The 27,526-nt window shown below is 46.9% G+C and overlaps 2 protein-coding genes across 2 annotated transcripts in view; one reads left to right on the top strand and one right to left on the bottom strand.

Annotated features, from left to right (window-relative positions):
• Positions 1 to 27,526, top strand: part of ftcdnl1 (formiminotransferase cyclodeaminase N-terminal like 1) — a 58,225-nt gene that overhangs the window by 18,848 nt on the left and 11,851 nt on the right. The gene's annotated exons all lie outside the window — the stretch shown is intronic.
• On the bottom strand, positions 1,637 to 25,694 carry cavin2a (caveolae associated protein 2a). Its single transcript, XM_064311591.1, has 2 exons — positions 24,836 to 25,694; positions 1,637 to 6,182 (listed from the first exon to the last, which is right to left on the bottom strand). The coding sequence occupies exons 1-2, from the start codon at positions 25,364 to 25,366 to the stop codon at positions 5,364 to 5,366; spliced, it is 1,350 nt and encodes a 449-aa protein (XP_064167661.1). The 5' UTR covers positions 25,367 to 25,694; the 3' UTR covers positions 1,637 to 5,363.

The raw sequence follows: 27,526 nt of genomic DNA, 5'->3' as shown, positions 1-27,526 counted from the left end.
TATGCCTGTGGGATAAACCTAGGAGTTGATGTCTGCTTGAGGAGCTGTCGTGAGACACTGAAGGTGACACTACCTGGAGTTGGTGGCTGTGCTCTGGTTGTTGGCAGGACTCATGTCATCACTAGACAGCATTCTCATACATGCTGTGTTGTATTTATTCATTAAGTATTTTAGTGTTTTAATTTTGCTGTCTGAATAATAGCAATGTAGCTGAAAAAAAAAAACAAACAAACCAGAGGTTCTGTCTGTTTGTGAACAAAAGCTTGGGCTGGGTACTGTCAAACCTGAATATCTGATTGGTCCTTTGGTCCCAGTGGGTGTGGTTTTGTGTTGGTGGGCAACACTCACTCCTGTGGGGGGATGACATTGTGTACTCATAAAAAAACACACCTCCCACTTACAAAAAGGGTGAAGTTAGAAGTCAGCGTGACAGTAGTCCCATTACATTGAGTTAATGACAATATAAAAAAATAAAAATAAATAAATACACGGCATAATTGCATTCATCTACTACTGTATTAAATAATATGAAAATAAGAAAAATGTGATGTGGTGATTGGAGATTTCTTTGGAAAGGGCGGCACTCGTATTTGTTCTCAAGATTTTTTTATTTGATTGTTTAGCATGCACGGATGCAGGCAATGAAAACAATTTTGATTGCTGAAACGTGTGTACTACACAATCAAATCTTTGGAACAAATGCCAGTGCTAAATGCTTATGTAAAGAGACTTGTTCCCATTGGATATCCTTCTGCCTTGCCCCTCTTAACCCTGCTTGGCCCGAATCAGTGGTACTGAGATTCTGATGGCAAACCTGTTCCTCACACTATGTATTATTCACTATGTGCCATTGCCTTCGCTGGCTGACTGCCATGGATTCCCATAAAAAACCTGGTTGGGAAGTTTCTTTCAGATTTATCCATCTAATGATGACAGAAGACAATTAGTTTCTAAATTGTATTTTTTCTGTGAGCCAGTTTAACAAAACCCATTGGTGAAATGTAGCTTTTTCACCTACACTATACAGATGCTTTTTTCACGGCAGTAGACTGTTCACCATCACTACATGGGTTCTCAAATGTTCCATCTTCAGGGCCCCTGATTACAAGCTGCCCCAACAAAATTAATAACTTTTAACCTTTATTTGGCCCCAATAACAGCTGCCAATACAGTGGCTATTTAACACTGGAGTAGATTGAAGCATGCCTTAATCACAATGTTGTTATATCCTGAACGTATATGACAATTTAATTGCATAATAAAGTTGCTTTATATTTTAATAATGACAGTGGTCATATTGTCCATTGTCCCCTGGGACTCCTTCACTAGCCTTGGTTCCCTATAACCTCTACACTTCATATTGTATTGTATTATGCGTGCTGCCCTTTGACCTCACTGGATCCTGCTGGTGATTGGTCGGATCACAAAAGGGCATTGTTGCTGAACAGCTGGCAGAAAAATTGACAGGAATGAGCAAGCAATGTAATTTCACTCCAGTCCTCACCTGCCTTGTATTTCCAAGGGTAAAATTCTTTCTCTTGGAGAACAGAGTAGTATTGAATAGAATTGAGAACTCCTTGGAAATAACAGGACCTGGCCTCAGAGCTGGACAATGAACAAAACAGTCACACCAAAGTCTGTGTTACAAATTGTTTATTTAAATTTGGAGATTTCTGGGGGAAAGAGTTTTAATAACATATAGGGGTTACAGGGAGACAGGGTATCACAGTGGGCATGGTTACTAGCTGTCTGCCATGGAAAAAGCTTCTTTGGCATCAGTGATTATAACTTTCATTAAAGTGTGATTATAAAGACAATGTATGCTTCTATATATTACTTCGCATCCGCATTTGTTAACATCTGGAAGGATACAGATACGATTCACAGATCTGAGCGATAGCATTTAAAGATAAAAAATCTACATTTTTATTTTTTAAAAGATAAAAACCTCCTCCTTTTTTAAACCCCCTCCCTTGTCATATCTGATTCATATCTCTACCCCAGGCATACAGAGATAGACTTGTTAGCAAATTGAGTAAAATAGACATGTTCTCTTAAAAGAATCTCACTCTAGAATCTTCAGTAGTTCATAAAGTAGAATTGAAAGGAAAACCCTTGTGTTCCAGATGCATGGAAGAATTCTTTTCTGCTATGGCTACCTACTACAAAGTTGTGGCCTTGCTCTGAGTATTGAATTTCTACATGTAAAAAAACACACATGCCGCATCATCTGCAAACCCACAGTTGAAAAGTTTATCCACTGTTTGTCCCCACCCTCCTGACCTCCACCTCTGTTTGGCGTCTTTGTAAACCGATTCATTCTGTTACGTTGGAGGAGAGGGTAAGTCGATATAGGCATTAGTGAACCAGCTCTTCGGTTTTCTCTGCTTTACCCTTTAAGATGAAAACTCCACCCACTTGAACTGGTGGTTTGCCACAAAGTTGAGGAATTTTACATGTACGAAATAAACCTGTGAATACATTTGGGGTGTTTTTGGCACACTCTCTCTCTTTGTCTCTGCATACATAATGGTCCCTGGTTCAGGTATTATTTTTTCTCATTTGCTTTAATAAGCACACAATATATCTGCCTGTTGTTTAATTTAAGGCTAAATAAAGGGCTTTTGAAAGTCAAAGCCCCTCTCCTCATTTCTCTCTTTCTTTCCCTCCATCTTTCTCCTGTTCTCTTTCCTTCTCTTGCTCTATAACTTGGTAAGTCATTCAGTCAGGAATGCATTGACTGGATTGCTGGTCTCAACACATTGTCTCCCAGCTGTGTTTCTAGATTGTGATTTAATAACTGCTCGTGGGTTGTTCTGTAGACAGGTGCACATGTACACAGGCTGCATTACTTTAAAATGGAGGCTGTAGCACCATACATGCATAAATGGGAACCAAACAATATAGTTAAATATGCTTTCAGTATCACCTATTCAGTTCACCTCTCTGCTTCTCTGCATAGGTAACTCTATCTCCATACAGGTATCACTCTGTGTACAGTTACCTGTTTACTCTATCCAGGTTTCTTTCTCAGCATCTCTGTACGAATATCTCTCCCAGTACAAGTATCTTTTCTACTTCTTTGTACAGGTATGTCTCTCTAAACAGATTCCTCTTTTCATAGATATGTTTCTATGCTGCTACTCTTTCTATAGAGATATCTCTGCCTCTGTAAATCCCCCTGTCATTGTGTACAGGGATTCCTCTATGTCTCCCTTAGTAAACAGATACCCCATGATCTGAAATTGCTGCCGAGTGCTCCCTTACATAAGGGGCATACCTGTGTTATGTGCACCCCCCCTCCCCCTCCTCCCTCCCTCCCACTGGAAAGCAAGCCATTAATCCTACTCCTGTCCTCCTCCACGCCTCACCATACCGTTATCGCTGCAAAGGGGCCACGTGGAAAAAGGTTTTACATTAAAGAGCCATTTTTCAAAACCGGGGATTCCCTTCATTCTGTGGGAAGCGCTCTTAAAGGCACTGCCCGGCCCTGCTGAGACTGGGAGAGCCAAGCCCCGCTTCCTTCTGCCCTGAAGGAATGTGCTCACCAGGAAGTCTGACTGGGAGGACGTGCAGCACCCAAAGTGGTTATGAACAGAGTTAAGCTTCTTTTGAAAGGGGCATGGGGAACGTGCAACAGTGTTCACAGTCAAGATGCCCCCCCCTCCCCCAGCACCACCACTTATTGATCTGTATTCAATTAATATAAATGAACACAATAAACACATGGTGTTTATTAAGCCAAAACATTTTTCTTGTTTTCCTGTTTTTATTTTTATTTTTTTAAACTGCGAGTGAAAGTTAAGGCAGGTTTAGGTTTATGCCCTGAACATTCCTAAGACTAACCCTGTGAGTATACCCCTGTACAGTTACGTAAGAACAGCTTGTTGCCATCCCAACAAATTTATGTGCATCAGAATGTGAAGATTGTGCTGGGAGTTGGTTCTTGTGAGGTTGTTGTTGGTTCCTGTTCAGACTGGCCAGCTTTGTGCAAGCTTGCAGCTTCAGAACCATGCATACACTGAAATTTAAAATATTTCTTTCATTTTCAGACTTTTCTTAACAGAGAAAATTTTCTGACTGTCAGTAATCACATTGCTGCCATCATTAGACCGTACCCACATGTTGTAGCTTTATAAACTCTTTGTAGACACGTTTGTCAGATGGTGGGAGGGCTCAAGGTGATTTGACTACCCGACAGATGTGGAGATGGCCAGAGGCTTACCGCTCTGCGGTGTTACTGAAAGCAAAGCTCATTACAGAACAGGAGCTTCAGAAGCGGGCAGTTGGGGCCAACACTCCAGACGGAACTCTGTTTGCACTCAGAGAGGTCCAGTGTGATGGAATGAGCTTGGTGGAAGGCTGTGCCAGCTCGCAAAATGTACAGACTGAGTGATCCTGGCCACATGTTGCAAAAACCCCTCCTTCCCCAGGCTAAACATTAGCCAACTCGTTTCTAACTGAAGTGCTGATAGTCAGACAGACAGACAATGATTGACAGCAGAGGCCCAGGGAGCTGTGGGCTAGGGCAGCAGGTGTACTGTATGTGGGCTGAATTCTGTTTCCATTTTTTATTGATTAATATCCTGACACGTATTTATTATGATAATTTTTGCTGTTGCTAAAATGTCTTTTTTATCCTGTTATTTTTTTATTAAAAAATGTTTTCTTACCAGCCATCTGCCACTGAGTCGGCTTATTTTTTATGCCTGGCTGAGTTTAATAGATGTGGAGCGGGAGCTGAAAAGTTGCTAGGGAGCCACAGTCCTGCCGTGTGGTGGTTCGGAGTGGCGGTTCTGTGCTGTGTGGAGTCCCATTAGGGCCAGGGTGAGTAATCACCTTTGGAAGGAATGAGTCAGAATGATCCCGAATGCTGTACTCTTACCAGAGTAGGCCGGCTAAGGAGGCAGCAGGGGGGTCGGAGGGGGGGCTTCAGATTTCCAAGTACAACTAATGTTTGCTGGCCTTGTCAACGTCCGCGTTCTCCGCCGACTGAGAGGGAGTGAATATTGATTGATTGAGAGCCTGAGGAGCAGGAGAAAGCTCAGTGACATCAGAGCACTGTGGGTTTTCTTTTGGGGTCCCCTCGTGCAAATGTATGTTTCCACGTAGGGTGACAGGTTGGGTGGCACCAAAGCTGGCTAGACAAACACTGGTAGTTGATAGATGGGAATGCAGGAGTAAATGGGAATGTGTGGTGAGTAAAAAACGGGGCAGGGTAGGCAGTTGTGGCGGGTTGGGGGTGTCCACTGAGGTGCAAGTGGAAGGCTATTGACCAGCTTGAGTGACAGGAACGGGAGGAGTTTTTAGGGGGTTGGGATGTAGTGGGGGTGGGGAGGGATTTTGTGGATGGGATACTGGCATTAGGAGGCTTCCTTCAGGGGGACCTCCTCCTTCGGGATTTCCTTTGCCTCCTCCCCTTCCGCTGCCTCTTCCTCCTCCTCTGGCTTGCGGTCCTCCTGGGGGAGCGTAGCAGACACGGCGTACTCGGGATTCCCGTCTTCTGTGATGGAAAGATCCGCCTCCAGGCCGCTGGAGGAGGGGCTCGGGAGCTCCTCCTCCTCTTTCTCCAGGGAATCGGCCATCTCCTTGTCCTCCTCCAGCCCCGGTGCCAATTCGGTGTGCACCTCGGTGAAGGGCATGTCCTCGTCTGGGTTGCAAATCGGCGCTAGCTCCACGGCAGCTGTGGTGGAGGCTGCCTCAGGTTGTGCGGGCCCCTCGCCGTCCCGCACCTTCTTGACGTTGAAGGTGAGCGGCGACACCTTGAAGGAGGAGCTCTTGGCAGTCGGGCTCTTCTGATGGTTGGGCGTGAGGCTCTTTTTGATCTTCTCCCGCTGCTCCTGAGAGACAATCTTGGTGCCCAGCTTGTTCATCTTCTTTTCGATGTTTTGGCGGGAGAATGCCTTCTTCAGGCTGTCCACCTTCTTCAGGCTGGAGCGCTTGATCTTTTCGGCACGGGATTTCTCCATGTGATCCAAGGTCATGTCATGACAGGCCCCGATCTCATCATCATCGTCGTCGGGCCCCAGCTCCTCATCAGAGGAAAGGTTGATGGTCTGCAGTGCCTCCTCCTGGGAGCGGTTTGCATCGGCGGGAGGTGACACTGGCCCCTCTTCCTCTGCATCGCGTGGGTAGGGTGCAGGGTCCTTCACAAAAACGCTAGCAGGAATCTCGTTCTCTTCCTGGAACATAAAAAGGACAAAACAGTGTGTTAGCAAGGAGTGGCCTGTTGTGTGGAGTAGGCTGCTGGCCTCACAAACACAAAATAGTTCCTGAGTTTGAATCCATGCTGGAAACCTGTACCTTTGGTTTAGAAAAAGCTCTTTATCTCAACCTAGGTTGGAAGGAGGAGATTTCATGAGACCAAAAATAAGAGGAGCTATTATATGCTATCAGTGACTCGCTGATATGAACCAATTATTTTGCTCCTCTCTGCAGATCAAAATCTTTTGTTTTGGTTCAACTCACTCGAACCTCGCCCTCCCATTTCTACCGCAATACATCTGGAAAATTCTCAACCTGGTGCTTTAATTGCAAAATGCATTTGCAATTGCGGACATGGCCTGCACAAGTAAACAGAGCCTTGCAAAGCATGCAGAAAATTGTTCCCCTGCTCCACAACTGCACAGCGAAACCAATTCTGTGCACAACGGGGCATTGGTATGGAAATTAACACCAGGGCACAACATCGAGAATGTTTGTAATGCTGTTGGTGGAACTAATGAGTCAGCCTGGGCCACAGCTACAGAAGCACGCATTAATGCTTTAAAGAAAATTAGTTAAGCCTTGTAAAAATCACAGGACAGAGCACTTAATCCATTCTATCAGGGCGATAGCAAGGCTCCATCGCTGAGAAGCCATTAGCCAGGAATGTCTCCCATACATATCAAACTTTAACGCCTATCTTGTGTCTAAAGGCTCCATGGAGTCATAGCTCTTTCACATTTGCACGGTAGCCTCTTGCACACCCGGTTCTTGTTTTGGTTTAGGGGGTTTCATTTTGCAAACACGAGTGTGTGACAGCGTGCTGGTCGACCAAAATAACCTATCAAAGAGACTAGCGATCTTTGATCTTCACTGTTTTTGATTAGTTCCAAGCACAACACATAATTATAAATGGAGGCACAGCAGACCCTTTTGTCATGATATGTACTTTTAACGGATTTCTCAACAGATGTGAATTGATAGCTGTACACTGCCGATTACTGGTGTGTATTCTTTGTGCTGTAACATGAAATTTTACAGTCATGTCACATGTTTAGTGGATTCTAGGCCTTTGCAAATGGCTAAGTGTTTGTTATTCCATGGGATGTGTACTACAAATGCTCTATTGTCCTCTGACATACATGCCAAGAGTGGCTGGCCACTTCATGTGTAATTGCTGCTGTAAAGGTTTCATTTGGCACATATTGGAATATTCTCATAGTTTTATATGACTAGATTTTGGTCATTGGCCACAGCGAATCCAGCCAGAATCTTTTCTCAGATTAAATTCTGGCAGGTAAGAAGGAAATTGGCTAGCTGGGCCAAAACCACCCCCCCCCCCACATGTATACACACACCTCTGTATAATGCTGGGCCTCGCCGTATGGCAGAAAATGTGCTGGGGGCGGCATTACGGCTGCAGCCGGGTGAAGTGCTGTCGTAGAACTTTGCTGCGCTGGGTGGTTACGCCACACACTTGTGCTATTGTTGCTATTGTCTGGCTCACAGTCAATTCTGTGGCATACACTTACACCCCCTTCCCCCAACTCTCCCAGTTGTAACCACAAAAAGAATGAATATGTCAACCAGGTGTGGCTGTCATGACAGTGCTACTCTGCGACAATACCTTTCCTCCCATATGTCCCTACTGATAATACAGTATGCCAGTATCTAGGCACAGTATATTTTATATATCCAGTGTCTTTATAGCTACCATGTGATGAAACCCAGATGTGGTCCTAAAATTATCCCTGACATTGAATACAGATGGACTAGATTTTTTGTTCTTGTCATTTTGTAGTAATGCTAAATGATGTTCCTGAGTCTGTTTCATTCCTGTGGTTGATGACTCAGACGGGAATATAAATGTGCACTCATATACACACACAAGCAAATTTGCATGTGCGCCCACACACAAGTGCTCACACACACACATACACACACACACACACACACAAAAACATACATACACCCACACACACACACTTTGGTGGCTATGTGCTGGATAGTTGGCTCAAGAGAGGCTGTGTGAATTATAACAAACACTGTACTCCTCTATTCTTTTTTCTCCACTCCTTTCCTCTCTTCTCCTCACCTCTACCCTCTTTTCCTCTCCTGCTAACAATCATGTGATGAGAACAGTAGTGAAGCAGAGGGGATTGAAGGCAAGGTAAGGTGCTGCTAAGAGTTTCCACCAGCAGCTGGAGGTTCTCCAAGGCAGGAGGCTGTGGAGGAGGTGGAGGGAGGGAGGTTGAGGAAGGGAACCCAGTGATCTTTTTTCCCATCCTGTTGCGGAGACATCCCAGGAATTCTAACAATGCTTGGGAGACTCAAACCATTGGCCAACGCCCTTAGTTCAGCATTCTGACACTCTCAGACCACATAGTAGACATTACAAGCCCTTCCCAGACCTCCTTGTGTGTGCTTGATCTGTGTTCTCTACCCGTCAGCTCCCTAATGAAATCAGCTCTTAGTCTGTTCCAAACTGTAACACTATTACACAGTCTAGTCTACTGTAACACCAGCAGCTCTCTCATGCAGTCTACTCTCTACTCTAAGACCAGTAGCTCTCTCATACAGTCTGCTCTCTACTCTAAGACCAGCAGCTCTCTCATACAGTCTACTCTCTACTCTAAGACCAGTAGCTCTCTCATACAGTCTGCTCTCTACTCTAAGACCAGCAGCTCTCTCATACAGTCTGTCCTCTACTGTAGCAACAGCAGCTCTCAGTCTGCTGCATATTTTGGGATTTCACACCTGCTTCTGTTTTTTATCATTGAATGAGTCAAGTCATTTATCTTATCTGAGGCTTTTGATATATTCCCAGTTCATGCATCCTCTGTGAAAACATTTTACTGTAGTCTGGTAGGAACTAGTATTGGTGTAGAAAACTTGCGAAAAATTAAGCCTGAGTAATAAATTGGAATAAAACCTGGCAATATATACTGGCCTTCTAGGAATGCAGCTGTGTGTCACAGTGTAATACCATCAGCTCTCCCCGCACAGCCTGTTCCACCGTGTAACATCATCAGCTCTGTAACACATTCTGTTACATCGCCTGCTTATACTGATACCTCTCCATTCTCTGAAGTGGTTTTGAGTTCTGTGGCTGTGGACGTTGCCTCAGTCTCGTTCATATTATGAGCTCCCTTTCCTTGTGTACACAGTACATCCATCAGATGTCAGATAAAAGACTTCACCGGCGCTGTCCGCCACCCCTCTCTAAATGGGAGCATCCTCGTCCATCAGTCTTTGTTTGGGATGGTGGGCACAGAATTCCCGTTTCTCCCCCCTGTCTGTCCATCTACTTTCCGAGAGGGGCAAGAAAAAAAAAAGGTTTGAGTGACGGCTTGGCCCGCGAGGTGCAAGGGAGAGATTTGTGCCCAGCTGTGAGCCGTCCATTGGCCTGAAGAATGCGTATCTGTCTCTGCCTGCAGCCCCCAGAGTGATTTATATAAGTGTGTTCAGAGCCGCTGTCTCCCCCCTCGGATCTACGCTCCAGGACAATAACTCTGCCGACTGGAACTCGTCTGGTGAGGGAATGCTGTTTTGGATTGTCTGCGAGGCAGGGCAGTGCAGGGCTGGGGTGGGAGGGAGTGGGGGAGGGGCACCAGTGCAGAGTGTTGGTGCTGAGATGTTGGCGAATTTGAGATGATGCAGAGGGGACTAGGTTGAAGCAGTACCGGGTGTGTTGTGGCAATCCGGAGGCAGGCTGGTAGCGAATTGAACCAACATGATGCTCACAGTATTGAACCTTGGCTGCATGACTAGTAGACTACAACTTGGATTACACAGCAGTGGGATAAAGATACTTTATCCTCCAGGGTTTTGGTGGGTTTTAACCAGCCTTTTAATTGGTTTACTGTTGCAGTAACTGAGCCAGGTGACCCATCTATGTACCTACAGATTACTAGTTGTTGTCAATGGAAGACAGACCTCTCCTCTGATCACTGTGGGCTTTCTTCTGTAGAAGCGTGTGGCTTGTGTGGTGAAGAAGACAGTTACTGGCTTGCGGGCAAATGCGTGGGAGGAGTGCCTTGTCAGAAGTGCGGCACTCGCGTGGGGTGAAGGTGGCTCTGCAGTGCTTTGAGACACACAGCTACTAATTCCAAATTGGGGAGAAAAAACAGGGAATAAAAATCACTACACAGGAAGAAAAATAGTGCCCTCTGTGCTTATTCGGAAGCGATCGGTTTCTCAGGCAATGGAAGAAAAACCGACAGCCCTCCATTGTGCAGATTCTTTGCATGCGCCATGCTGTGCCAACAGAGACCTAATGCTCGCATGGTGAGTGTGAGTCAGTGTGAAGACTGGGCCGGCCAGTACAGCAGGAAAGATCAGCCCTCCCCTGCAGGTCCTCACAAGGCACTGTGTATCGGGCTGCAGCACGGAGCTGTGTATTGAGCAACATGTGCACAACAATAACACCAGTGACAAGAAAGTATCAGATGAAAGATCTGGATTTAGTCCTCCACCCTCTGTGCATTTAGCACCCTCACAAGAGGAAAAGGACCAACCACCCCCACCCCCCTTTCGGATTAGCCCCTGAATGAAACTGGGAGGTGCTGGCCTTGAGGCAAGATGGGGTTCACTTTTCAGCAAGAGCCTTGTTTTGTGTGTCTTGATCATTCCAATTTCTCAAGGCAGACAGATTCTCTGTATCCTGCCGCAGGTGAAATGACAACTTTCCAGCTTGTCCTCAAACGGAGTGGAGACAGATACTTGTAGACTGGAAAGCTCTCAGATTCTGTTAAGAATGTCTGCTGTCTACAAACGGATTTATTTATGGTTTGTTCACAATATGAGTTATTTATTTATTCAAAACTGGGGACTGGAGATCTGAGGTCTCGCTGCTCTGCTAGGGAAATCAGTTTCATTTGAGCTCAGTGAAAAAAGAGCTGCAGTAATGACTGCTATTTGTGAGCTGGCTCTTTCACGCCTAATGGATGAGACGGCATGTTAATGCTGTCTACACGTCCCATGTGTGGAAATGTAACTCTTAATTCGAGACGCGTTTCTTGGCGAGAGCTGTAATTACAGTGTGAATGAAAGAACTAAGGTGCACGGTCTGAGAAAGCTAAGTCCCAGCCTCGCTGTTGCGCCAACCTGCCTATAATCTGGATTTAGCTAATGCATGCTGTACCTACATACTAAGAAAATGGGATACAGCCCAAAACTTGGGGGTTTTCTGATGTGTGTCTGTAAGCTTGTGAATGCAATAGGTCTTCTTTCTGCATGCTAAGCTCCGACAAAGGGGTGGGATGGGGGGGGGGGGGGCTTGGAGCATAGCAGAGACCACATTGAGGATGTGGTTCAGGACTCTTGAACCCTTTGTACCACCTTGCGCTTCACCCCGGGTTAGAAAGGGGAGGGAGAGGGGTGTTTTTGGTAGTGTTTGTTTTTGTGCAGAGCAGTTTCAGGACCCAGCGGTTTATGTTTGGGAAAGTTGGCTGAACACCTGTCTGCCTCACCCCAACAACTGCATCCCAGCAACCACTGGCTTTTTTCCCAGTTCTGTTCTGAGCAAACAGTGGAGCTCGAATCAAGGGAAGGGCTGGGCTTTTTGACTTCCAGAAGTGCCAAAAAATCTGAGCTGAGTGGGTGGATAGGCCCCATGATGGAGGCGAGTTGTCAGAAGAAACCCCTTCATTACATAGTGAGGCCAATATGTATCTCTCCATATCTCTCTTTTTTGTACAGTGGCTGCATATCTTCCCTGAGTGGATTTCAGAGTGGCTTGATTGAGGTCAACCGAAATTGGTCACTGTGCATGCCGCCTCCTGTCAGCCCCATTTTATGTGATGAGGGGCCTCCTATGGGAGAGACGCCCCTCTGCAGGGGGATGTTACTCCGCTGACCCAGAATCAGCAATGTGAAAGGTCCCAGGATAATTAGGGAGCCCCTGAAGCTGCCCCCCGGGCTTTAGCGGATCACTGGAGAGGAAACTTCACAGGAGGGTGAGGAGAGGATCAGGATAGAAGTTGGGGAGAGGGGGATGAAGAATAAACATGGAGAGATGAAAGAATGGACAGAGATGGCTAGAGGGGAAGGAAAAAGAAAGGAGTGGTACTTTAGCAGTAGAAGAAAAAGTGGAGAGAGAGTGGAAGACGGGGAGTGGCTTCTGGTGAAGTTAAAAAAAAGCAGTCAGCCAAGGCAGAGTACCAAAGCAATGATCTTGAAAAATGTAACTAACAGTGGTTTTGCTTTTATAATTGCATATGTTTAGAGTGCAAACAACCCATAGCAACCCAAGAGCTGGGTGGGAGCAACGTATTTGCTGGTTAGGTCATGTGACATAGGATCCGTTTTGCCTTTTGATGCAAAAAGCGGGATCGCTTGCCATTGGACCATCACTTCGGGGGCCTGGCTTTGGGCCAGACCACCTGGCTTCATCCAGTAGCTGCCGTGTTCACACCTGCAGCATTGAGCCAGCTTGTGGGTTGTTTTGCTGTCTGTTGGGAGAGGCAGAGGGGTGTGGTCAGGAAGAAGAAGGAAAGTGGGCAGCTGAGAACAGAAGAAGGAATCTGAAGAGTGATGATGGGCGAAATGGAAAATAAGTCAGAAGTTTGAAGTGGGGGGAAATAGAGGGGGGAGATGAGGGAGGCAGCAGGAGCAAAGAGTGAATGTGTGTGTATGTGTGTATAACAGTGAGTAAACTGCTGTACATCTCATTTTAAACCTGTCTGTCTGCCCTGTGAATGCAAGCCTACTCTGTCTCCAACTCCCTCTCTCTCTGCCTTCCTTCACACTTCCATGCCTTTGCTTGGTTGCCCTCTCATTCCAACAGATAACATGGCTTAGCAACACCAGCTGTGAGCGCGTGGGCGTGCGTGTGCTGTGCATTAGAGTATGGGAGTGTGTGCGTTTTATGTGTGTGTGTGTCTGTGAGTTATGTCAAGATGTGAGTCCAGGTGTAACTTATCTGGAAAACAGCCTCAATCGAAACACAAGCATATGGAATGTTCCCACAGAAGGAATACACTCCTTATCCACAGGAAAGAAAGCCAGGGACTGGGGGCGTAGGGGGCGCGCTCAGGAAAAAGGGGATGGGCACTGCTGGAAAATATCTGTAGAAAGAGCCATGGCCTGAGGAAACACGTGGACAGCCATGCGTCACAGGGGGCCCCAAGTCCTGCTAGTCAGGCTAGGGGATTGGCCTCCTTTCTACAGAAAGGGACTCACAATGGCAGCCTGTTGTGAGCAGACAATGTCACAAGCCGTTTGGCGAGGTGGACGGGGGCTTGGGTTACATCGGGTGTGTGGACTGTCCACCCATCCAGCTGCTTCTCCCATCACCCCCCCCCACCAAAAAGAAACAAAACAAAACTACCTTCATATCTTTATATCCACCCCAAGGACATTCCATAAATCCGCACGCCAATAGCACGCTCCCCATCCCGTCTCTCTCTCTCTTCCTGTGTAGTAATTAGATACAGTGTGTTATCTGAGTCTGCTCCACAACAGCGGGCCGGGCCTTCCGGCCTACTCCAGGGCCTGGAGGTTTGGCCTTCTGCTTATCTATTGTTCAGAAAATGTCTCTTTCCCGGAGCTCTGCTATAGCCTGTAATCTATGGTGGTTTTCTCTGTGGATGTAGAAGTGAGACATCATATTCTCTCTGCCTGTCTTTCATTGGATGTACTAAGCCAACCAAATATACACACAAATTCACACATGCCCACACATACTGCGCACACACACACACACACACCAGCGAAGAGCTTGCGCGTCACGGGACATGCACAATGGCAGTTTTTGTGGGCGTGCATTCGTTTGCATGGACTCAGTGTGCCCCAGTCTGTAGAGCCAACCGTTTGTGTTTGAAAGAATAACGAGCTCACAGGACAATTAAGGCCTGGGTGGGGCCCGTCCTAAAATAACCCACAGAGTATTTGGCACCAAGCTGGAAGCAAGAGGCAATCCAGAGCTGCAGCTTCTCCTGCATTTTTGTTTCATCTTCAACACCAAGCATGAGAGCCAAAGGGGCTTGCTCTAAGCTCATAAATCCAGGCCTATGAAACTAACGGCTGCTTGTCCAGAGAGCACATTGCTGTAAAGAATGAGCCATGGCACAAAACCATCCAAGATGCACTTAAGGAGCAAGAACGGCATTTGAGTTTACGTAGAACTATTACTGAACGTAACAAGACCAGGAACTAAAATATCAGGACTTATATGGAATCATGCCTCCTAGCTCTCCAGGGGTAGTTTAAGGGGAAAGAATTCTAGGCATTTCTGCTAACTGGGGGAAAGATTTTTTTGGTTACAAAAAGACAATGTTTTGCCTGTCTTGTTACCAGGACAACCTTGCGAGGGAAATCCCAGTGGTGGTGCAAGACGCTGGATCAGCGCGTCAGGCGATAGAGGGCAAGAGCCCCTGACAACGGGGCAAAACAAACTGACAGAGACAGGGATTCCTTTACAGATCTTCTGCGCTCCCAGTCAGTGAATCACATGCATCTCATGCTCTCTCTACTGACACCACGAGTCTTGTTCAGTTGACTTAACCCTCTAGTGAGTATGGAACCAAGCCCAGTGCATGTATGCTAGTGGCTATACACATGTTACACGGCGATTATTATAACACGATTATTATATTATCATATTATAATTTGTAAAAATTATATTCAAGTTTTTATGATTATAAGAAAAAATAAGATTATTAGCACTCATTATTTTTGTTGTTACTATCAGATTTTTATTGCTTTTATGCTTATTTTACTGCCAGAAATCATTCAGATTTATACTGGCAAGATACATGTCCTGCATTAGGTGATATCTGCAAAACATGGGAGCAGCTAGAGAATAGAAAGTATTTCATTAAGCAGTGAGTACGCAGTAGGGCTGCTCGGTGGCTTATCCTGTTAAGGCACTGTTCTAGTGCCTGGATGGGCCCCAAGGTCTGGGATGGAATCCTGACCTTGCCAGCACTGACGGCAGCTGGTAGCTCTGCAGGGCAACCCGAATTGTCTCCCAGTGCCCCCGCTGGGTGATTGGGGGCCCACGGTCTGCATGCTGAGGCCCTACACAACGTGTCTTTACGTGGTGTCTGTGTGAGATTGGCTTGTGGACTGTAATGCAGAAATGACCAGCTGTCAGCACCACGTGCTTCAGAGGAGGGCATGTGCTTGTCTGCAGCCTCCAGACACAGCTGTATCTGACTCTGGAGTTGGTGCTCTATCTCTGCTCAATGTCCAGGGAACAGATAAAATCTAACTGTACACTACAAGGTGTGTCAGTAACATAGAAAGGCACAATTCACTAGTAGCAAAGCCATACATGTTGCCTCATGGAGAAAAACAGGCTTTACAGGATGCCGTTGAGCTCTCAGATTGCTGTTGACTGAGGATATGATGGGGAGGCGTGGTTGTGGATCATCCTGTGTTGGCTAGAGGCCTGACTGCCTGAACGCTTCCCACAGTGCTGAGCAGCAGGTAGGTCAGGCCATGGAACCACCACCGCGCCCCCCCCCCCCCCACCCCCCTCCGGCCTGAACATGCACTGTGTGCTATTGTTCTCTGCAAACCTTTCAACCCGAAAACAAAACACTGTCAATAGGCACACACACACACTGATTTTTCTCTGTCTATCATTCTTTTTCTACTTCATTTATGCTTTATTGGCATGACATGGGTCAGTGTTTTCAAAGAGGAGATGGTAGTAAACAACAGGAAACCGCTAATTACACATCTAAGCTGGAATTCCACTGCTTTCATCCCCTTTCTCTCTGACTGTCTCTTTTGTCTGTAAGTCTGTCTGAGCGCCTCTCCTCTGTCTGAAAACAGCCCGCTCTGAGAAAATAGGTGCCGTTTCACTCCACACTGCTCCTTCCACTGGAATTTGATTGGGAAATTCTGGATTTGCATTGATTTGAATATACAGGGAGTGAGAGAAGGAATTCAGTGTTAAAGCGATACTCTCCATCCAGGGGGTGCTGTAATAAAAATCACTTAACTGAATGCTGCCAGGGACCTGCATTCTGGAGACATGTTCAGACCTTCTAATCCACCTCACATCCACCCCCTCAACCTAATTGCCCTTATACAACGTCTTGGCAGTCCCTAGAATAATCCCATAGTCAAACATAATGATGTTAATGAAACTGAAAATAGCTATATTTAAGAAATGGATGGTCTACCCTTCCCCTGCACTCCTTCAGAGAGGGGGGAAGAAGAGGGAGCCCCAAACAGAGATGGTAAACACTGGGGGCTTGGCTCACTGGGGAATCCCCACAGAGGTTGGCTGTCGGCCACCCCACGGACTGTACCACTCGGCCTCCCCCATCCAGGGGATCGTTCGCTGGAGAGGGTCCATGTCTTGCCATTTAAAAAGATCTCAAATTCAAGGAACATTGTTCTGCTTACCCTCGGAATGGCTAGCTTGTTAATGTCCTCTTTAATTGCGCCATTTATAGAAACCTACAAATAATATCATGTTCAACATTCCAGGGTGCATTGCATGCCACTGATGACCTAAAATGACATGTTATTAGTTGTGTGAAAAGCAATGTATATCTGGTGTGTTTTGTCTGGTTGTGCAGTTCCCCTGATTGGCTCATCTTTCAATTGAGGGTTTTGTGCCCACAATGAAAGGTTCCATTGCAGGTTGCTTTTAAAAATGATTACAGGGGGTGCAATCTGCAAAAACCTTAACATCAGCGGCCAGTTTAGACTCAAGAAGCCAGGCGAGGTGAGCTAACGGTGTAATCAGCTTCTTGAATTGATCGATTAGGTACTGAGAAACAACAAAATCCTGCTGATCCTGTTGCTCGTGAGTGCATGTTGAGGAAATGGCTGTAGGCCTCCTGTTTTCAGGAAGTAGCAGGTTTGAATCCCGGGGGTGGGGAACAGCCATTGTATCCCTAGATCGACATTGTTAACCTTAACGGCTTCAGTAAATACCGAGGATTACTCGCCCTGCCTGAGGGTGTCTGCGATGCAAAAATAACAATAAAAAAAATGGAAAAAGCCAAAAGACATAGGCAACGGTTCCCTGGCTCTCACGCTCCTGGAGACAGTCCCCAATCTGATGCAAATTCAAAACCCGAATGGAAATATTAAGTTAAAAACGCCAAGCCTGTTTTGCAGTAGCTCCTTGATGTGCCGCCATGCTGTCAGCATTGTATTGTGCGAGGGGGAACTGCGTGACCTATTGCCTGTTCTCTGAATTGGGTCCGGCTGCATTGTCTCTGGACAACATTGTGGCAAAGATGGGGGTATTTCCGTCACGGTAAAGAATTTACGGATGCAACCCTTTTTTATTTACTCAGGGGGGTTTCAGTCCCTGTATTTCAGATGTAGGTGCTGAAATTCACACATGCACCAAGCAGGTTCTTTGGCGTATGCAGGCAGACAGACTGAAAGGACAAAAATGAGTGTAATGTGCCTGTCTCTTGCATAGAACGGCACACTGCAACAGCAATCAGCAAGCAATGGGCATTTGGTTTTCAGTGTACTTGTGCAGCTGCTGGTGAAGAGGAAAGATAATGAGCTACATATACACTTCCACTCCACATTGTGGGTATTTATCTAGTTCAGTACACCCAAGACACTGGGTATTTACTGAGTGCACTCCCATACTGGCCATATATACTGTCCACTCCACACACCCCACATTGTGTATTTACCCTGTCTTGTCCGCTCAACACTCTTTATTTACCATGCATTGTCCGCTCCATACTATGCATTTACCCTGTCCTGTCTACTCCAAACTTTGTATGTACCCTGTCTTGCCCACTCTACACTGTGTATTTACCCTGTCTTGTCCACTCCACACTGTCTGTTCACCCTGTCCTGTAAACTCCACATTGTGCTCCACACTGTCTGTTTACCCTGTCTACTGTACAGCCCGCTCTGGGTATTTCATATTTTCATCACTGAAACTCCTCCCAGTAGATCTAAGCTCTCAGGACAGGAGACAGTAAATAGCCCACAGTAATGTCTGCTTTGTGGGAATCCCTGAGGGGTGGGCATTCCCATGCATGGCCTATGGTAGCCTGCTCACGGCTTAACAGATGTACTGCTTTCAATCTGTATGGCTGAAGATGGAAAAAATGTGTGTTATGGAGACCCAGAGCAGCCAGTGGACCATGTGATCACTGACCCTTGTGAGCCTGCTCCTCCCTATCCTTCCTACTCTTTAAGTTCTGCTGGTCACTGTCCAGAGGTTCTGCTGTGTGTATGTGTGTGTGTGTGTGTGTGTGCACCTGTGCATGTGTGTGTGTATGTTTTTGAGGGTGTGTGTTATACACCACACCTTTTCACATGCAGCTCCAGTATTTACCTCTGTATAGAGGAATGAGCTCCTGCATTCCCCACACACTCTAAGGGTGCTCACCTCTTCACCTAACCACGGCTTGTGGAATTCTGGGAGCTGCAACTTTCTCTTCTGCTTGAGGAATGGATTCCAGCAGCATTCCAAGGAGTGGTCATGCTTGTGTAGGATAGTTTTGGCATTGGAGAAGACAAATGTGGTTCCATCCTCACTAATCAACCCTAATCTCCACTTTAAACACTTGAGATGTTACAGAGAGAAACCAGGGGGCTTGTGTGTGCAGCGCTGTCAGAGTGTGAGGACTCAGTGAGATGGGGCAGAGGAGCATCTGGTTGAGACAGGGTTTGTAAAGGGGGAGGGTTTTAGGGAGGTGAGTGAGGGGTAGGCAGTGTGTGTGTGTGCGTGCAGTGAATATATATATATATTTTTTGGGGTGGGGGGGGGGGGTTGTGGGCCAGTCAAGACAGAGTGAGTAGGGAAATGGGAGAGAGGGAGAGTTGTCAAACCTGAACTCTGTGAAATGCACCATAGCTAGCCCAAGGCTAAGATGGCGGGGTCTGACACGCCTCTCCAAACTGCTCTTCTCACCTCCTAAATCAGTTTGTTTTTCTTTCCCCTCCCTCCCTCTCTCTCTCTCTCTCTCTCTCTCTCTCTCTCTTTCTCTCTCTCTCTCTCTCAGGCATTGGATTCATACATGAGGGGATTATTAGTAGAATGAAGCCCAGGCAGAGAGAAAAATACCAATAAAGAAGCATAACAAAAACAGAAGGCTTGTGGGTATCTGTGCATGGTTGGAAAAGGCCAGCACGCTGAGTTCCCAGTGGAGCAGAGATAGCCTTATTTGGGTATGGCAAAGAGCTCTCCATAAAAACAAACGGCCCAGAGCTTTCCTGTTTCAAAATTAGCCTCAAATAAGCTAAAAGCTCTTGCTTCAGCACAGACAAGACCCTGTATGGAAATGTTGAGCAATTAAGACTCAAAGCACAACTTTTCTAACAGCTCTGCATGAAAGAATGAAAGCTGTAAAGTGTTTAAATGAACAGTCACCAACGCACTTATTTTGGCCTGCGAGATTCCGTTCTTGAAATGGTGGACACCGAATTCAATGGAATATTATGCTTTTTTTCTGCAGGATGCTTGCGTGAAAGTCCCTGCTGTTCACTATACAGTGCTCGCTCTCCACCTTCCTTCACATGCGAATGTGGTATGTTCTCTTCATTTTGGAGCAAGCTCTCCTAACGCACTCGAAACACCTTTCGCTCTTGACATAATTTATCCTATCGCCTTGGTCTATTTATATCATCCTGGGAGAGGAGCCTTGCTAAACTGCTGGAATTTACAGACATGAGCCAGGACCAAATCTTGTGTAAGAACATTGCTTTCAGTCTCTGGCTCAAGAGACGGCTCTGAAAGACTTGGAGAAAAAGGAAATTTATATTCGCTGTCGATCAGTCCATTTTCTTTGGTGAAAAGTGAAAGCAAACTAAAGCATTCCACACCAACCTCACCCAAAAGCAGTAAAGTACCTGGCAAACAGTACCGTGTTCGTTTGTCTGTTTGGAGGGTAACTACCAGAACACAAAATGACACCCCAGGTGCTTTGAATCACCGTTGAAGACATTCTCACAGCACATAATGGAACGAGGTAAAGTTCCTGGCCTTGTGAAACACTGTGGTTCTTTGAAAAGTGACAGTTGAGAGAACAATATGTTGAATGTGGGTTTCTAGTCCCAAAATGCAACCGTTTCACTTCATGACTTCTAATTACATCTCAACTACTTATGTTTATTTTCCATACTTGAGCTTTTTCAGTCTATGTTGTGCCTCTTTTGAAAAAGAGATTGAATTCTTTTGATAAGGGGAGTCATAAACACACCACAACCAGAGCTCCTGGCTAGATGAGCAAAATGGAATTTAAATCATAGGCTTGAATTAAAGACATTTGGAAATGGGCTTGTGACCAAAAATCTGCTGCATTGAATCTGGGTGTGGAAGTACTGTTGAGTGTGCTGCCTATGATGAAGTTTGGCTTTATGATATGTGCTGTAAGAGTGCTATGAATTTTACCTATACAGAGACCTGTATCAGCTAAACAAATATATGATTTCATATTTAAAGTTGCACTCCTGTTAAAATGAACCATTGTACCTCAAGGCCTCATGGTTTCCTTGAATAACCTGTAGGAACAAGTTGATTCTTGACTATTTTTTTTGTCTTATCAAGTGCACATCTAAACATGGTGCCATACTGCACATGAGCATAGGTTGTCACACTAGGGCATGTCTTTGTTCACCAATCAGCATAGAAAATACCTCTCTTCAGTTTCGTCACTTTGAGTGATTTATTGCTGTGATAACTCTTCTCTTTGCTATGATATCCATGCGGGATGAACTTTGATTGACAGAACACTGTCTGTGGAAGGAGGATGTAGCCCAGTCCTTCCTGGTTTTCTTGAATCTCATTAAGCGTTCTGGCCAGTGAGATTCGTTCTCTGGGTTTTAAAGAAATTAGTGCTATTTCTTCACTGTCCCAATCTTATGTGTAGTGTAAAACATCTGTGTTGCCACTAGGAATACAAAAGTGCAGTAGCACAGTATTCATCTTCAAAACCAGCTGGTGTGCAAAGTATCTGATCTAATAAAAAAAGTTAGCATTGTCAGTTATTACACTACCATAATGTAGCTATAACATTGGTAAATACAAAATCAGCAAGAAATGTTGAAGACAGGTAGCTGAAGAGGGACAGAGTTGGGGGAGCCAAGGCATGGTCTCAAACTGTGACTGTCTGTACTAAGTGATGCGTAGTTTATGGCCGCACCTCAACCCTGAGACTACAACCGTACGTGTGATTCAGTCGGGGGTGCTAAACACAAAAAAACATAAAAACCCCACTGCCTTCATTAAACACATGCCTGCAGATGAGGTTTGCTTTTCTCAGTTGCAGTGGCCCCAGGGGTGGGCTGAACACAGCCCACGCCCCAGCCCATGCAAAGCAGCCAGTGTCTCGTATCTGTGCTGATACCCCTGCCCACCCCCTCCCGGCAAACCTAGGGGCTCTATGGAAAACACCTGTGCTGACAGCCAAGATCAGCTCCATCACGTGTCGTCACCGGGAAGAACTCGGCTTTGATCCCCTCCACTCCCTGGAGTGGGGCGCTAACAACCGCCCCATATTGAAAAACAAATTCAGGCACCATTTGAGGTGACTGATGAGCTGTGGATGTCCTATCCATCAGAAAATAGAACATAACATGCTGTGCGCGTGATCGTTGCTGTTATTGTTCATTTGACTAATGGGTGTCCTTATCCAGGACAGTTCAGTTCACATTGGTGCACATTACCTATTACTACAGCAGGATATTTAGGTGCTGGTTTAAGGGAACAATGGCTGAATCTCACCTGGGATATGAGCCTGCATGCTCCTGGGCACTTCAGAGGCCAGGCCTGTTTCCTGTCCACTGTGCCACACTGCCTGTAGTGGACTGCCCTGCTGGGACACTCTGCTTTTATCCTTTCACGTGGTACAGTGGTAACCAACCCTGTTTCTGGAGATTTACCGTCCTGTAGGTTTTAATTTGAACCCTAATGTGGCACACCAGACTCTGCTAGTTAACTGCTGAACAAGATCTCAAGCTGTTGAATGAGGTGCGCTTTGCTAAGGTTGGAAGTGAAAACCTACAGGATAGCGGATCTCCAGGAAAAGAGGTGGTTACCACTGACGTAGCACATACCTGTTGTATATCGGGCCTAGTCCTGTCATGTCGTGGCACTGTGCATATGGATAAAGAATAGCGAGCTTATTCCTAGTAATGGTTCAGACTAACTGCCTTATGCTTCCAACCGTGCCTGCTAAATTCAGTGGAAGCTGCAGAGATTCCAACAGGAGATGACATAAACGCGCTGTCAGCGGTGGCTTCTGTTGGACGTGGTCTGTTCTTCTGATTTCTTGACGGAATTTGAGGTCCCGTAAACTGAACAAAAGATATTTGAGAACTTCTCTTTTCCTTAGCACCCCAGGAACGCCTGGCACCGTCTGTCTCGACAGGGTGAAATTATACTGCCCTTACACTCTGAAAATTCAAGGTAGGCTGCAGGGGCTGATCATTCCCCGTCATGATATTTTATGACATTATATAAACGATTATATAAAGAGGCTTTTTTATCCTAAAGGGGGGGAACTGCAAACAACAATTAAAACAATCTCCATAGCTAAAGAATCGAGCAGACAACTTGCCTTAAGGCTTCACCAAAAGTCATATCCTCTTAACCCTGAAAACACAAGCCTCTACACTGAACACAGCAGTGGGCCCCCTTTCCTGGTCACATAAAACACACCGCAACATCCAGCTGGAAGCTCAACACAAACCCCTTTGGCGATCTCCATTTTATAGGTCCTCAAAAAACGTATGATGAAGACATGCTGTGTTTGTAAAAATAAGCATATGAAAAAAGTTGTGAAAAGTTAGTTCATTTAATGCAGGAAAGCCTGTACTGCATTGAGTATTGACAGTCTGTTGAGGTATGGATTGCATTTGCATTTCTGGTTACCAAAGAAATGGAACTGTTTCTTGAGAACTACTTTGTCATTTCCTGCAGTAAACTGGTAAATGAGTATTGGTAAATCAATCTGAGAGAGCGGTATCTGTTAAGACTTGTGTGCTTTCATGAACTCTAATGCCAAACCACACCCTACACTGCAATACCCCCCCACCCCCATACACACACGCACACACACACACACACACACACACACACACACCTTTGCATGCACTTATGCAAACAGTTTAGCTTCCTGACCATTAAGGATATCAGTAAATAGTGGGAAACTTTGTCTCCACCTTTATTAGGAAAAAGAGAGCAGGGCTCCATATGAGAGGGGTGGGGGTGGGGGGGGGGGGGGGCTTCAGATCTCCTTACACTGAGCTCTTTAGGAAGAACAGGGAGACAGGAGCTTTGAAGCTCTGAACAAAATCAAACAAGCAAATGGCTGTAATTAACGCCTTTGCCACGCTCATTAGGCAGAGAATAAGCCCAGCCAAGCTTACGGGCCCAGTAAACTCTGGCCCAGTGTTCTGTTTGCTGTTCAACAGTCAGCCAGTAACTCAGCTTCAAGAGTCTACGTGACACGCAGTCTCCAAACAGTGGTACTTTACAATTCAGTTGACCTGGCAATCCAAACCAGAAAAACTGCACAGCAAGAGCGCCAAAATTCAAAAACACACACTCGCGCATGCCCAATCACGTACACACATGTGCGTGCAGCGACACGCGCACAAAGTGAGGACAAGTGAAATCCTCAGAGTTCGATTAGAATTTTCTGAAATACAGATTTCTCTCATGTACTGCGCTTTAGTATTATTTTGAATGCAGAACTCTTTTGGTAAAGTCTAACTGCCAGTTACGAGACGGCTGTGCCTGCCAACATGCCGCGTCACTCCTTCCAAAACCGCCAAGCAGGCGGGGAGAGGAGGGGAGGGGAGAGGAGTGGGGGGGTTATTGCATGTTGATTTTCGCCACATCTGCAGGGTGCCCGCCCCTGGGTGTGGCAGGAGGTGGATACGGTGCCTGCCACAAATGTAGGCCAGAGTGGTGATGGGGGAGGGCCAGGTGGAGCAGGGTGGATTCTACCGTTGAGCATAACATCTGTCTCTGTCTTCCACAAACTCACACACAGAAACCTGGAGACTCTGTGCCAGCTTCCCCACCTCCTGCCCACCTCAGCCAGATGCTGCAGCCCCCTCCCCTACCCCCCACCCCCCCAGAGGTACTCCAAGAAAGTGTCACTCCTGTCTGCCTCTCCCATGCCCTGTTTCCAGCTCCTACTGCTCCCTCACAGCTCAAAAGCACAAGTCTGAGTTTCTCATAGTAGGCACATAACACATAACACATAACAGGCACCATCCTGGCAGGAAGTGGGTAGAGTATAACAATGTGTGTTACAGTAAGTGCTTGCCCCACTGAACACAATGCCAAATGAAATGCCTCCCCTGAACACCTCCTTTGGAAAATATCCTCCACCCCAAACAGCTCTAACCTGCGAGCTACACTACACAGACCTGGGCAGTAACTGACGTAGTCTTAGTAAGGTGCGTGGATGAAGGCTGTAGGAGCAGAGTCATCCAGGAGTTGAACATGCTACATTCTCGTTGCGAGGTCAGCATGCTAATATGCTACCAGAGTTTGCAAACTTGTTCATCTTGTGGAGGGAAAAAAGAACCAAAGCAATGACAGACAGGTACATATTTGCTATAAAGGTAATTTTGACTCTGTGACCTCCGTTCCACATTTGTCACTCCCATGCAACCCTTCACCCCACCCCCCCCCGCCCACCCCCCGTTGCTGAGTAACATGGCCTCTGACCTGGAAGATGAGGACTTTGAAGTGGTTCCTCTTGAGCAGGTGAGCGTGGTTGGCCTCCAGCTTCTTCACCTGCACGGCCTGCTTGTCCATCTTGTCCTTGACGTCTTTCATGTTGACGCTGACCTTGCGGGACTTCTCCAGCAGCTTGCTGACGGAGTTGGAGGTGGAGGTGTGGCACTTGGAGAGCTTGGTCATGTCGCTCTGGATGCCCCGCACGGCGTTCTCCATCTCCGCCTGTCGCTGCTCCATCTTGTGCTGGTTTTCCTGGACCGTGTCCAGCATGTTGACCAGCTTGTCCAGCAGGGTGAGCACGGTGATGGCGTTCACCTGCCCGTCCTTGGAGCCCCCCGGGGTGGTGGGCGTGCTGGGCATGGCTGCCGCCGCCGCTCCCCCGCCCTCGCTGCCCACCAGCTGGGTCAGGCTGTGGGCGGGGGAGGACTGGGTGGGGCTCGGGCTCGGCACCACCAGGTCCTGGCTCTCGTGGGGGATGATGGCGCTGCTGCGCTCGGCCTGCACGGCGTCTTCGCCCATCCTGCCGATGCTTCGCTCGTTAAAACCGCGCGGCGGGACGCTTTCTTCAACCCGTCAACCGGGACTTGGGCTCAGGGATCCAGATGTTTTTCGCTTTTCGTCTTTAGCACCCTCTCCCGCTCTGCTCTCTCGCTCTCTTCCGCCCGGAGCTGTCGTCCCGCGCGCACTGGAAAAACTTCTTCACTGATTCCAGGTTTAGAGTCCACACCCCTTTTCACAGAGAGCTGCCCTGCTCTATCTCCTCCCTCTCTCTCTCTCTCTTCCTCTCTCTCTCTCTCTCTCTCTCTCAGCACAGGCAATTACACTGTACTCAAAAGCGCAGCAACATTCCTGCTGCCTAGCTTAAAAAACCTCCCTCCCCACCCTTTGGGGAGGGGCCTGGTTGCCGTGGCAGCAGGCCCGGCCCATTGCTGAGAAAGTTCCGTGTGTGCGTGCGTGTGCTGAGCTGTGTGGGGCATGAGCCACACTCTCCGCTCGATAGATTACCCCCCTTCTCCTTCAGCGGCCGGCTCGCTCCCTCCCCGCTTGTTTTCGCAGGGCGCAAAGACCAGAGAAATGTACACGGCCCTGTTTGAACAATGAGATCATCTGTACCAGGGTGGAAGCCGTCTCCCCTGGCGACCTGCCCAGCCCTGCCCACTGCCCCTTGCGGGTGACGAAGGTGTGTTTTTTTCCCTCAGGAGAGAGATTCCACATAGCTCCATTTCCGTAAATGCAGTCCCAGCTATGTTAGAGATTTTGTGAGTGCGTGTTTATATCTTTGTATGCACACGTATGTGTGTTTTTCTCTGTGTGTACAGTATGTTTGTATATGTGAACGTAGTGTGTGTTTGTGCGTGTGTGTGCGCATGCGCGTGCGCATGTTTGTTTATGGGAGTGACTGTGTGAGTGTATGTGTGTGTGTGTGCGTGTGTGTGGGTAGCCTTTCTCTTTGAAACTCCCAAAGCCCTCTTAAAACAAGCAGAGCTCCCCCGTGCCATTGTCAGTGTTATTGTTTCTGCCGTTGGGCTCACTGGTGATGCGTGGCGCTGTGGCGGGCTGCAGCAGGGGGTGGTACCAGCAGGAGGAGGTGGAGAGGGCACCTGTATGCTCAGCTGTGAAAAAAAAACTGTTAATAACCAGCGAGCGGGAAACTGCAGTGAGTCACTGGGGCATTAAAACAACGACACAAAAACACAGAGAGGCGCAGGTGGAATGGCGGGAACTCAGCTCCAGGAAAGGGCTGTAACGGGCCACGGGTGGCGCCATGGTAACAGTGCACGGTGGAAGTCAGGAGGGTCTGTCAGAAAGTTTACTTCATCAAAGGGAAGCCTTTCTGTTTTGGCCTGCAGGGGGGCTGTAGGTAACCAGGAGGTAACGCACTGGGTTTATGACCTATTGAGGTCGCAGCTCATTCCGATATCTCTGGTGTGACACACCTTGATCTACAAGCCAGTCAATACGGGAGCCGTTATCAGTGATCTTTCATTTATCTAAGGCTGGGCGCCTGTGGGTGGCGCTGTAATGGCGCTGAATGCCATTGCTGAAAGTGCCTTTTCATGACTCACCTGGGGACTGAACAAATAACCTTCCAGAGTCAGGGCAGGTACTCAAACCGCAGTGCCACCTGCTGTGGCAGGGAGAGATTAAACCATTATTTACTTAGCCTGACAGACTCATTGTGCACTATCCAGAGTGTCCGGCGTTTGTAACATTTCCAGTCTCCGACACACTGCCCAGTGTGCCCTTTTGTAATATAGCCTTTGCTGTTGTGGTTGTGGCCGGGTCCTCCGGTTTCCATGGCTCTGGAGAAAGTAGACAGTGGAATGTTCTGAAGAATTGTGACATCACGGTTGTGATCTTTCACCTTTGTCCTCCATGAAGAAAATAACACCAGAGAAACTGAAGAAGCCTAGATTTCTATTTTAGTGTCTTATTTCCGGAGGGTACAGATAATAGTGGAAAAACCAGTCAAAAACATGTTTGTCTGTGTGTGCATCTGCGTGTGTGTATATGTCCTCAAAAGCACATATGTATGTTTGCTGTCACTGATACACAGACAAACACACACACGTTCCAACATTGGACCACTGCACTCATATTGGGCACGAGTAAATGGATGGCTTCGGGGCTGAGTTCACATGTACGTATGAAAGGGCAATGAGTGGCCCTTTCTCTTAA

This window comes from Anguilla rostrata, chromosome 15, assembly GCF_018555375.3.
Source record: "Anguilla rostrata isolate EN2019 chromosome 15, ASM1855537v3, whole genome shotgun sequence".
NCBI lineage: Eukaryota > Metazoa > Chordata > Actinopteri > Anguilliformes > Anguillidae > Anguilla > Anguilla rostrata.
The sequence above is the reverse complement of the archived record's forward strand: the minus strand, read 5'-3'. Positions and strand labels throughout refer to the sequence as shown.

Bases quoted from the DNA above. Each gene is read 5' to 3' on its own strand.
- cavin2a (XM_064311591.1), bottom strand. From the start codon at position 25,366: ATGGGCGAAGACGCCGTGCAGGCCGAGCGCAGCAGCGCCATCATCCCC. The intron at 6,183-24,835 runs GTCAGAGGCCAT...TTTATGTTCCAG, and splicing joins TCAAAGTCCTCATCTTCCAG to GAAGAGAACGAGATTCCTGC.